Source organism: Juglans regia, chromosome 13 (assembly GCF_001411555.2).
Source record: "Juglans regia cultivar Chandler chromosome 13, Walnut 2.0, whole genome shotgun sequence".
Classification (NCBI taxonomy): domain Eukaryota; kingdom Viridiplantae; phylum Streptophyta; class Magnoliopsida; order Fagales; family Juglandaceae; genus Juglans; species Juglans regia.
In genome coordinates, this window is record NC_049913.1 from 13297139 (window position 1) to 13310083 (window position 12945).

A 12945-nucleotide genomic window follows, 5' to 3' on the forward strand; every position below is an offset into this window, starting at 1 on the left:
TGTAAACGAGCGAGGGAATGCATCATGATGGGAATGAAGAAAGACATGTGTATTATTATTTTATGAGGAGGAAGCCAAAGGTACCCTCCCCCCCTCTAGAGGTCGTGCAAAGACATCATATCATGTCTTTATCCAATTAAAGATCATACCTTTTGCATATACATATAGAAATGGAATTAGATTGATGATTATCAAAACTCACTTAAAATTTGCACCACTTTTCCAAAGTAGAGAGAACACATGTAGTGAATGTAAGAAGATGATAACCAGTGCTGCAACACAGCGAGACTTGGCAAAAACAGTAAAGAAAATAGAGAGACGAGTGGATGGAAGAAGAACTTTATTCCTCTGTATTGTTCTGTTTTCGTATACAGAGAATGCAAAACATATATACAACAGAAAGTTCTAACTAACTAACCGTAAGTTCGAATGAGCTAGTGACATCTGTAAAGTAGAATAACAAATCAAAGAATAATGAAAAAGATGACAGCTTATGTACAAGGGATAGTAGGGACTAAACGACTTGTAGTTTGGCCTGTATCCTCTAACATCCCCCCGCAAGATGGAGAATAGAGATTAACTATGCCCATCTTGGAGAGGTGTAATTGCAGAAGGTAAGAGGGTAATGCTTTAGTGAAAATATCAGCTAACTGGGTTTGAGAGGAAACATGAGCTGTTGTAATGGTTCCTGCTTGAATTTGATCTCGAATCAAGTGGCAATCGAGTTCAATGTGTTTCGTTCTCTCATGAAACACTGGATTTGCAGCAATATGGAGGGCTGCTTGATTATCACAGAAGAGGAGGGCAGCTTGTGGATGAGAGATACCAAGGTCTTGAAGTAAAAACCGAAGCCAAGTTAATTCAGAACAAGTGGCAGCCATGGATCTATACTCAGCTTCAGCTGAGGACCGAGAAACCACATTTTGTTTCTTGGATTTCCAAGAAATCAATGAGCTGCCTAAGAATACACAATAACCTGTAGTTGAGCGACGAGAGTCTGGACAAGAGGCCCAATCCGAATCACAATAAGCTTGGAGCTGAAACTGAGATGAGGAGGAAAGAAAAATTCCTTGTCCAGGAGCTGCTTTGAGATACCTTAGAACCTTGTATGCTGCTGCCATGTGAGTTGAAGATGGTTTATCCATGAATTGACTCAACAATTGAACTGCAAAACATAAATCTGGCCGAGAGATGGTGAGATATAAAAGTCTACCAATAAGCCTTCTATAAGTGCTTGGTTCAGCAAGAGAAATGCCCTCATCTTTGCTGATTTTAAGGTTTTGATCAAGAGGTAGCTTGAGAGGTTTACAACCGAGCATACCAGAATCAGCTAAGATATCTAAGGCATATTTCCTTTGAGAAATGTGAATGCCTTTGGATGATCTAGCAATCTCTAGGCCCAAAAAATATCGTAAGCATCCAAGATCTTTGATTTTGAACTTGCAATGAAGAAAAGTTCGAATGGAATCAATAGAGGTTTGAGAATTGCTAGCAACTAAGATGTCATCCACATAAACTAACAAGGCAATGTAAGAGTCTCCATCTTGCTTTGTGAATAAGCTATAATCAGCTTTTGATTGGAGAAAACCAAATTCAAGTAGATGAGAGGTAAGTTTAAAATTCCACTGCCTTGATGCTTGTTTAAGACCATAGAGACTCTTAAGTAATTTGCAAACTTGATGTGGCTTTCCCTTGGTGTACCCGGGTGGTCTCTTCATATAAATTTCTTCTTGTAAATCACCATTAAGGAAGGCATTGTTTACATCAAATTGGTGTAAATGCCATCCTTTAATTGCAGCAACAGTGAGTAAACATCTCACAGTAACCAGCTTAGCAACTGGAGAGAAAGTCTCATGAAAGTCTATGCCCTCTTGTTGTGTGTAGCCCTTGGCTACCAACCTAGCTTTAAGTCTTTCTATAGTGCCATCAGACTTAAATTTAATCTTGTAAACATACTTACAGTCGATGGCTTCTTTCCCTTGAGGTAAGTCAGTAAGTGTCCAGGTATGATTGTTTTCCAAGGCCTCAATCTCAGCTTCCATAGCTTTGCACCAATCAGGATCCTTCAAGGCTTGTTTATAAGAATTAGGCTCGGATTGGAGAGAAAGAGAAGAAGAAAAAGCTTGGAAGGAAGAACTGAATTTATGGTAAGATAAACATTTATTTAGAGGGAATGACTTACCATTTGGAGCAGGAGCATCCTTGGAAATTGATTGTTCAGGAGGAGCCAACAAAGCCTGATGACAGTGAAAGTCTTTCAAATATTGAGGTGCAGTTCTAATCCTATTTGACCTTCGAAGAATGGGAATGGGGATGTGGGGAGAAGTAGAATGAGAAGGGGACTCAGTGATTAGTGAAGGAGGTGATATGCTGACAGTAGAGGGGGTAGAATGGGCAGGAGTGGAAATAGTTGAAGGAATGGAAGGTGCAGGAGAAAGGGGCTGAAAATTAGAGGCAAGAGGTGGGGAAGATGAAAATATGGGTAAGTGAGACTCTAGAGAAGGAGGTGATGGGGAAAGGGTGGGATTTTGGAAGGGAAAAATGGACTCATGAAAAATTACATCCCTTGAAATGAAAATGGTGTGGTTGGTAAGGTCTAACAATTTGTATCCTTTTATTCCAAAGGGATAACCAAGGAAAACACATTTTCGACCTCTAGGGTCAAATTTCTTTCTACCATGTAAAAGGGTGGCTGCAAAACATAAGGAACCAAATACTCTCATGGGAGCATAAGCAGGTCTTTTGTTAAACAGAAGCTCATATGGAGTTTTATTTTTTAAAAGTGGGGTTGGAAGTCTGTTGATGATATATGTGGCTATCAAAAGAGAGTCACTCCAATATTCTAAAGGCAAATTGGCTTGGAAAAGTAGGGCACGAGCTACATTAAGCAAGTGCTGGTGTTTCCTCTCAACAATGCCATTTTGTTGAGGGGTTTCCACACAGCTTTTGTGATGAATAATGCCTTTATCATTAAAAAAATCTGTCATGCAAAACTCAGCACCATTATCACTTCGTAGGGTTTTAATTTTGAGTCCAAATTGTGTTTCCACCAAATTATAAAAGGACTTGATGCATGCTCTAGTTTCAGCTTTGGTAGAAAGTAAATAAAGCCAAGTTGTACGAGAGAAGTTATCCACAATGGTCAAAAAATATTTAGAACCATCATGTGCAACAGTGGGACTAGGTCCCCATAAGTCACAATGAATTAGTTCAAATATTCTAGATGAAGAATGAACACTGTCATGAAAGGGCAATCGATGAAATTTTGCTAATGGACAAATGTGGCAAGGTTTTTCATTAATGGAATATGTGTGCTTGCTTACAATAGGGTCAGAAACCAATTTTAATCTAGAAATAGATAAATGACCCAGGCGACAATGCCAGAGATCAGCATGAGCATCAGAATTAACAATAGAAGCTGAAGAAGAAAAATCTGTGTGAGTGTTATGAGTAGAATCTGAGAGGGATAGTGCAAGGGCTGAAGGAGAGACGTTTGTGCAGACCAAGTAGTATAGGCCATGTCTTAGCTCACCCTTCCCAATCGTTTTCCAAGAAGGCAGGTCCTGAATGAAGCAACAATTTGAGAAAGAAAACAAACAACAATTTAGAGAATGGGTTAACTTGGTTGCTGAAATTAAATTAAATGAGAATGAAGGGACACAAAGAACATCCCTCAAAATGATAGTATCTGTCAAATGAATGGTACCAACATGTGTTACTGAGGCTGAGCTTCCATTGGGAAGCTTGACTGAGTAAGCAACAACTGAGGTAATTGAGGTGAAAAGAGAAGTGCTACAGACCATATGGTCTGTGGCGCCCGTGTCAATTACCCAATTGGAAGAAGAATTATGTAGGAAACCGTGTGTGTGTGTAGAGAAGGATGTAGATATACCAGACATTTTGGAAGAATGGACAGAAGAGTTAGAGGGTTGAGGTTGAGTGCCAGAGTGAAGAACATTGGCTGCAATTGAAGAATCCTGAGATTGAATCAAAGACATAAGCTGCTGATATTGAAGTTTGGTCAAACCAATCCTGTCATCACTAACAATTTCAGATTCAGTAGCATTAGAAAGAGTGGCCTGGTTAGCAAGAAAACCAGGAGGTTGCTGCTTGACATGAAACTTGTGACCAGGTGGGTAACCATTCAGCTTGTAGCATTTGTCGACTGTATGGCCAGTTAAGTTACAGTGGGAACAAATGGGGGCTGCTGCATTGCCAAGTTTGAAACAGTTTTCCAATAAATGGCCAGAGATTTTACAGTAGCTGCAATAGGGCCTGTCCTTTTTGGAAGAAGGATTTGTTTTGGAAAATCGTGAAGGAGAAAATGGTTTCTTAATGGCCAGTGCCATGGTTTCAGTGGAAGGGACAGTGGAGATCATTTGGTGGTGCCTTTCTTGTTGCTGAATGAGGGAGAATACTTTGGTGACAGAGGGAATGGGGTCCATCAACATAATCTGGTCTCGGATGGGAGAGTAGGAGTCATGTAAGCCCATTAGAAACTGAAGAACACAATCTCTCTGATATCGATCTAAAAGTGTTTTCATGGTGCCACAATTACATACGGGAATAGGGTCATAGATGGAGAGTTCATCCCAGAGAGTCTTCAGTTTACCATAATATATACTTACTGAATCATGTTCTTGAAGAAGGCTAGCTAAGGCTTTCTTGAGTTGGAAAATTCGTGGGCCATTTTGTTGAGAGAAACGGTCCTGAAGATCTTGCCAAATTTCCTTAGCATCATCAACAAAAACAACACTAGATTTAATGGAGGAACTTACAGAGTTTTGTATCCATGAAACGACCATGTCATTGCACCTTTCCCATAGGTCAAATAAAGGGTCCATGGAATCAGTAGGTTGCAAGAGGTTACCATTGATGAAACCAATTTTATTTTTCGCACGAAGGGCACGGCGCATGGCACGAGACCAAGTGGCATAGTTGTCTGTAGTAAGAAGTTCAGAAACGAGAGTAATGGCTGGGTTATCTCCATGATCCAGGCGAAAAGGATTTGCTGGATCAGAGAGATTGAGGTAGCGAGATAAGGTATTTGTGTTAAGGTCTGAATGAGGGTTGAAGGAGGTATTTGTGTTAAGGTCTGAACTGGATTTGGGGGAGGTGGGATTTTCCATCGATATATCTCTCAGTGGCTCTGTGATACCATGTAAGAAGATGATAACCAGTGCTGCAACACAGCGAGACTTGGCAAAAACAGTAAAGAAAATAGAGAGACGAGTGGATGGAAGAAGAACTTTATTCCTCTGTATTGTTCTGTTTTCGTATACAGAGAATGCAAAACATATATACAGCAGAAAGTTCTAACTAACTAACCGTAAGTTCGAATGAGCTAGTGACATCTGTAAAGTAGAATAACAAATCAAAGAATAATGAAAAAGATGACAGCTTATGTACAAGGGATAGTAGGGACTAAACGACTTGTAGTTTGGCCTGTATCCTCTAACAGTGAATGAGAGAAGTTAGACATGACAACACTAATTAAAGCAAGCAACAAGTGATGATGCTCCATTAACATTTCTCCATTTCTCTACCATCCTACTTCCTAGTAAGCAAGTTGCATCATACAATGTTTGAGAGAATGCTTGTGGATGTTCATTTTTTCTTCTACTTTGTGGGGCCATTCAGAATATTCTTTCTCGACATAGACCCCTTCATTAAAGGTGTTCTCACGGTGACCGCCAGAATAAATAATGCTCTTGCCATTGCCTCTCATCTTATCTTTCCTTTCCTTTTTTCTCATTTTATAGATAAATAAATACAAAATAGAATTAAAATTGCACACAGAATATAACTTGCAAAAAAGGGGATGTCAATGGCCAACTTCTAATTGGGACCATTTCCCAAAAAGTATGCTCTCCGAAACTCTTATAGCCGCAACTGAGATGCTTGCTCTCTCAGACATGCAAGGCACGTGGACATAATTTATTATTTTATTTTTGGAGAGTTGTGCATAATTTTTAGAAATATATTAAGACATTTGTCGATAACATGAAAATTAAAAATTAAATAAAATATTATTAAAATATATTTTTTTAATATTATTTTTATTTTAAAATTTAAAAAAATTAAATTATTTAATTTATTTTGTACAAAAATTTAAAAAATTTATAATAATTATATCTTAGATGAATTTGAATGTTTTATAAAAACAAATGAGTTATAAGATTTACCTTAATTCTATTAAATGTATGGAGATTTTAATTATCAGAAATGTTCAACGTTTTGAATTTGAGATTCAAAAAGTATTCCGAATGTTGTTTTTTTTCTTTTTACTTAGTGATTAAAGAAATGTTTTTTAATGATGTTGTGAATTTTTTATTTTTTTTAAATATTTATGATGATTAAAAAAATATATAAAATAAAAAATAAAAAAAAACTTTTTTAACTTTTCGGTAAATTTTCAGATTACATCTCTCGAGAAACGTAACACTACTCTTTAATGATTTATGACTTCCCATCGATCAAATCACATAGAAATTAGCTCCTTGCATTGATTGAGAAATAAGTTTATTTTTTATTTTTAGCAATCTTACTCTCCTCACCCTAGATTTTGTTATCCCAATTATATTTATTGATGTGAAAAATTTTAAGTAGCAATTACTTAAATAAAAGTCACTTACAAATGTGCTACATGGTAAGTATTGTTGAGGAAGAAAACATCTAGAACTACAAACATCTTTTCATAATTTTCTCAATTCAGTGCATCTTCCTTTATAAGCGGTTTTGCGAATTTCGACTTATGGACGTTGTCACATAAGTTCAAAATATATTTCGTAAAAAATAATTTTACAATAGGATATGCTACATAATGTCACGCTAAATCATAATTTAGTTTTTTTTTTTTTTGTGATTCTCCATAGGTGTAAGATTTTTCTTACACATCACACATTTAACTCTACATACAATAGTTTGGATATCCATCATTAAATTTAAATACAATTACATATAAAAAGAAAGAATTATATATTCTTAATGTATTTATAAAACTATTTCAATCTCAATTTAGGGGGACTTTTTATGGAGGAAGTAAAATAATACCGAAATTTAAAAAATATAAATCTATTTTTATTTTGGGGTGCTTATGCCTTAACTATTTTTTAAATTAGAGCCAACGGTTCATACAATACATTGAGTCACATCATAAAGCATAAACGAATCCAATACTGATCTTTGAGATTACAGTCGTGAACGGTGTGTCTTTCCTTATCAAACTCCATCCTATATAAAGCCCTCCCGAACCCCCCCCCATTTAGGAGCTCAAGCCAAAGCTTTCGAGATTCCAGAGTTCGTAGCTACAAGATAAAGAAATCTGCATTAAGAAAGAAGCAAGGAAAAAATGGGAGGCAATGTTTACGAATTGCAGAAGCTTAATGGATCAATGGCATCTCGTGTCACCGCCTTCCATTCAAACGAGCAATGGAAATCCCACTTTCAGGCCTTTAAGGACACCAACAAGCTGGTAATTAATTCAACATTGTTCTTAATTATCTAAAGATTCATAATCTGTTATTTTTTTTTTGGTACTGATATTGGATTTGGTTTCCGCATGGTGCTGAAGTCGGTGGTTTATTTCACTGCTACATGGTGTGGAGCATGTAGATTCATCGAGCCAGCTTTCAAGGAGTTTTCTGCAGAATATAAAGATGCAGAGTTCATCAAGATTGATGTGGACGAGTTGGAGGTAACATGGCTAGCTCTTTTCCTTTTTTAACTAGAAATATTTGATTTTGAGACTCTTTTTGAAGTATGATTGCTAACCATTTTAATGGTGAAAACAGTCTGTGGCATGGGGACTCGAGGTGGGGACATTGCCAACATTTTTGCTGGTGAAGAAAGGAAAGGTGGTAGAGAGGGTGGTGGGGGTTAGGAAGGACGAACTGCAGAAGATGATTGTGAAACACAGGGCATGAGGACCACCAATCATGCGTGGAGCATCAATCCTGCTAGCTGGGCTCTGCTATATAACTATATATATATATATATATATATATATATGTATTCCAACTACAACTACTTGAAAAAGAGAGCTCAAAATAATACACACCCATTTACATATATAGGCTAAATAAGACGGTGTCTTTTCTCTTCGTTGTTAATGTAATATGCGTGAGCTTTTCTCACTTTAATTTCTGTGAGTTCAATTGTTACTCTCTCTCTCTCTCTCTCTCTCTCTCTCTCTCTCTCTCTCTCTCTCTCTCTCTCATGTCATCGAGAACAAGAAATCATGTTGAAGTGAGGGATCTAAGATAATTAAGTTTATTAAATAAAAAAAAATACTCTTATGTAAAAGATATAAATCCAGAAAACATAAAAGCAAGCGTTCGAAAAGTAAGAGACTAGTACTCATGTTAGCAAATTAAAATTAATAATTTCATTAGATATTTTATTTATATTTGATAAGTTTATAAACTTATGACATTTATTATTTTATTAATTGTAATTTATTAGTAACATAAACGATGAGTATCACAACAAAATTTCATGTTCTGAAAATTATATAGTTTACATGGATATAGAAGGTAGAAAATGTCCTACAAATACTCGTTTATTTTCACAAATCACAATCATTCTAATTTCATTTCATCTAATCATTACAATTTTTTTAAATTCTCATATAAAATAAAATAAATAATTCAATATTTTCAAATCCCAAAATAAAAATAATATTAAAAAAATATATTCTAATAATATTTTATTTAACTTTTAATTTTTTTTTCAACTCATCTCATCTCATTTACAGAAACAGACGAGACTAAGTGTGTATTTTTTTTATCCTTTTAATAGTTAATTCTCACATCATTCTCTCCTATGGTATCAAGTAGTCGGAAAACTATTTATCATTTGTTACTTATCTTAAAGATAATAATTAAAAGGATAACAAATAGCATTCTTCAATGCCCAAATCTTCCATTATTAAGCAATTAGATTTCGTCAATGTTTTCAAGCAGCCGAATTCTAAACACTTAAACTTGGATGGACCGAATAAGATTATCATCTCTCCAAAATCCTACAAGTTATCAGTAGAAGCTCTCGAATCCGTCCATCAAATTATTCATTGGAACCGGTAACTCTGAAATTAAACCGAAACAGTTTTATATTTTTATTTTGATAACCGTGGATGTCCAGGCCAGCTTGCGTACACCTCGACTAATCCCATGAGACCCTGAAATTAACAACCAGGAAACCTCCAGTAGCACTAAGAGGACTTGAACTAGTGACCATTGGAGAGCAAATCCAAAGCCGGACCAACTGAGCTACCCCTCAAGGTCTTATTAATACAGGTTGGGAAAGGATTGTCGAATAGACAAAACAAAATGAACAAATACAGTAACGAACGTCTAAAAAGATGGGCAGATGTTAGCATATTGAACCACATAACTTCCAAATACACCATTTAAAATGTTTTCCTCGCAATGGCACATTAAAAACCACAATCTTTACATTCGTAACACACAAATTTTAAATTAGATAACCCAAAGTCATCTAGTGACAGGCAATGCAGTAGCTGAGGATGCTCTGCTTTTTCCTATGCTACTTTGTGCTACCAACAAAAAATGGCATCCCTTCAAACCTCCTTCCTACTATGCACAATCCTCCTTTTTTATTAGTGAAGCCCGTATATTTACATTTAACTGACCTTGCAATATCAATCAGAGTTTCTGGATAGTTATAACCCTAGCCTTCAACAGAACTAGTTATCAGCTCCGCCAAGAGCTCTCCTCAAGTCAGATTTCTGTTCTTCTGTGAGCCTTGACGGGAACTTGACGTCAAACTTAATTACAATGTTTCCTTTCTTGCTTGGTTCCTTTGAGTTGGGCATTCCTTCATTTGGGATCACCATCTCATGGCCGGGTTTGACAATATCAGTCACTGAGATTGCAAGATTCCGTCCATCCAAGGTTGTCAGATTAAGAGTTACCCCTGCAAGAGCCTCCATTAGCGATATTTTCTGAGTGACCACCAGGTCATTTCCATTTCTCTTGAAAATAGCATGAGGTTTCTCGTCCACCACAAAAATTAGATCAGCTGGAGTAACGCCAGGTTCTTGGTTTCCTTTCTCAGGAAAAGTAATTTTTGTGCCCTTCTTCCAACCAGGTTTGATATCTATTTTTAGGATTTCTTCAACAGTCTTAGGTCTACTGCAAAAAGATTGCTTGTATTAGTGAAACCATGAAGGGAAAAATTGGTAAGTAAAACCATGAAAAAAAAAAAATCATACTACCTAAATGCAGTGGCATTTAAGAGTAAACAAACCAATTAAGACATTTATATTATAAGTAAGAATAAAGAAACCAATTAAGACATTGCAAAGATCCAGCAGTTCGGAACAAAAAAAAAAAAAAACTAATCAACAAGGTTGCTTTTGAAATTCAACCAAGGACAAACGAAACCCTGATAGAACAAAGATTTTATTTCCAATAATCTAATATTAGGTAGGAGAAAAGAGGTTGTGTGTGGAACTGCAATTAAAATAGCTTATCAATTTCAGACAAATTCATAACTTAAAATAGCTTGCAACTGCAATTAACTCAGATCTGTAAACTTGCATTTCTATCATCAAGACAAAGCTAACAAAATCAACCAGGCTAAATAAACCTTGCAGTCTATTCAGCTATACACAGAACTATGTTCCTTAATCCTTAGTGGCTACAAATGACAACTTCTCTATATGAATAACAGACGGCTCAAACCAATCGAGATCTCTTTGATTGAGGTAGATGAGAATGATTGAAGCCTTGTCTGTAGTTAATGGATGGCCAAGAGAAGTCACGTAACGTCACGTCAAGGTAGATGGATACTATGAATCCTTTATCATATGAATAGAGCAGACATCGCCTTAGACGTCCATGTATCCTTTATCATCTCCTGAGTTGAGAGAGACAGAGAGAACAGATGGATACTATCCCCTATATTTAGCAATAAACCCTATCTATTGATAGAAAGATTTCCGTTAAATACTCAACTTTTTGTTTTTTTTTACAGGAGTTCATCATATCCAAGGAGCGTACCACTTGTCTTCACACCCCCCCTCCCCCCCAAACCAAAAAATACACCACCATTCGACTAGTGTTGGGTGGGGGGCTAGCCTGTTTACCTTTCAAATCAAACGTAGTAAGTGCTGCATAGCTACTTACATGATAAAGGAAACTGAAGAACCAACCATTAGTCAATAGGAGTCCATTTCCCTCTCTGCAAATACCTTGGGTCCTTGTGCAGTCCTCTGGTTTCAACCCCACCACCTTCTGATAGTTCACATGAATGCATGAGGGACTATCCTTTCTCTCACTTGCAAGTGTATTTTACTCTCAAGACAACAGTCTTTCCCTTCTATAAAGCAAAGCAAAGCGCATGGCGCTGGAGTGAAGAACCTCAAAATCACACTTAAAACACAATGTAGCGCATGGCATAAAACATATGCTTTTCACTAAATTTAGATTGATTGAACATAATAAACAGAAATCAAAGATTTTCCCTCTTTGGCTATCTGTGTCGTTAGGAGTAAGAGCATGAGAAGCCAAAAATGATGATCATATTTTTTTTGAACCATAAGGCGAGAGAACACATGTTGACTAACCAACAGATTCCACAGAATAGCCTGAAAGTTTCCCGGTGAATTCATACAGCCCTTATATACTTCTATCAGACATCGAGTCACATGGTGAAGATGGTGAGACTTGTCAAAAAAATCTCTTGATACTAATAGCAAGAAAGTCACATGATATAGGAACCTTAACCGTGGCATCCAAAACGTACACATCGTGTTTAATTCCGACAAACAGTTGAATCAATTTCAAGGTCAAGTATTCTACTTTCATCCCTGCAAGTTATAGAAACAAACGCGGATAAGAGAAGCTCAATTCGCCGTAATCACCAACTAAAAGGGAATTTGGTAAAAAACTACATACTTTCCCATAAGAACACAACATCATAAAGGGAAAAAAAAACCCAGGCTGGCCTATCTTTTTGACGTCTCCACATCAACCAATTGGTTAGTCAACCAAAATTAAATCTTTGAAAATTTGAAACACTATAGTGAATTAGTAGCGCCTCTCACAAAGTTATAAGCAGATTGTAGACGTTGGAATTCAAATGAGTGAAGCATTTTATTACTACATTTTGGGGGGAAAAAATCACTGAGAATAGAAGAAAGTGAATGTACCCAAACTCATCAGGAACAGAGCGCGAAATTCTCATCTTCTTACGACAACCCTTGTAAAGCTCCTCCAAGGTACACACCAACTTGCTCTCGATCGCAGCCGCTTTCGGATTCGCCTTCTTCTTCACCTGGCTCCTCCTTACTTCCTCCCCATTCCCGCTCCTGAACCTATCCCCGCCGGATCCGCTAAAAAATTCCGCGAAAATGTCATCGGCATCGCGGGGATTGTACCGGAAGCCCGAGTTACCAGCAGTGAAGGGCCCACCGGTGGAGTTAGGGCCGGCAAACTCGGCAGCTTGAAGGCCTTCCTCGCCGTAGAGGTCGTAGATCTGGCGCTTCTGAGGGTCACTGAGGACGTCGTAGGCCTCAGAGATCTGCTTGAACTTGGCCTCACTCTCATTCTTGTTGGCCGGGTTCTTGTCCGGGTGCCACTTCATCGCCAACCTCTTATACGCCTTCTTCAGGTCCTCCTCGCTCGCATTCCGGCTCACCTTCAGCATGTTGTAGTAGTCCACCCCCATATCTCTCTCTTCTATGAAACTCTTTGGATTTTGAGGGGAATGCGAGGGAATTCTTCAATTATTTAATTAATACAGGTTTTGTAATGCGAGGTTCGTGAAGAATCACGAAGCTTCTTCCGCTGTGTTTACAGGAATGTGAATGAAACTTTGCTTGATTCGAAATTCAATGGAGGTCGGGCAGAGAAATCGGCGAGTCGGCCGTTGTCAACACTCAACAAGGCTTCAAAGCTTACGCGCTCCACTAAGGTAAGG

General features: G+C 37.3%; 2 protein-coding genes across 3 annotated transcripts; one reads left to right on the forward strand and one right to left on the reverse strand.

Annotated features, from left to right (window-relative positions):
- The first annotated feature begins 7265 nt into the window (after positions 1–7265).
- Positions 7266–8103, forward strand: LOC108991653 (thioredoxin H2-like). Its single transcript, XM_018965978.2, has 3 exons — positions 7266–7474; positions 7574–7696; positions 7794–8103. Exons 1-3 carry the CDS (start codon positions 7352–7354, stop codon positions 7923–7925), a joined length of 378 nt encoding a protein of 125 aa, XP_018821523.2. The 5' UTR covers positions 7266–7351; the 3' UTR covers positions 7926–8103.
- A 1245-nt stretch (positions 8104–9348) lies between these two features.
- On the reverse strand, positions 9349–12945 carry LOC109003348 (dnaJ homolog subfamily B member 1-like). Of its 2 annotated transcripts, none has more exons than XM_035684628.1 (2): positions 12176–12945; positions 9349–10151 (listed from the first exon to the last, which is right to left on the reverse strand). In XM_035684628.1, exons 1-2 carry the CDS (start codon positions 12691–12693, stop codon positions 9707–9709), a joined length of 963 nt encoding a protein of 320 aa, XP_035540521.1. In that variant the 5' UTR covers positions 12694–12945; the 3' UTR covers positions 9349–9706. The 2 variants fall into 2 exon arrangements, with proteins under 2 accessions (XP_035540521.1, XP_035540520.1); XM_035684627.1 differs by having other exon boundaries at positions 9349–10154.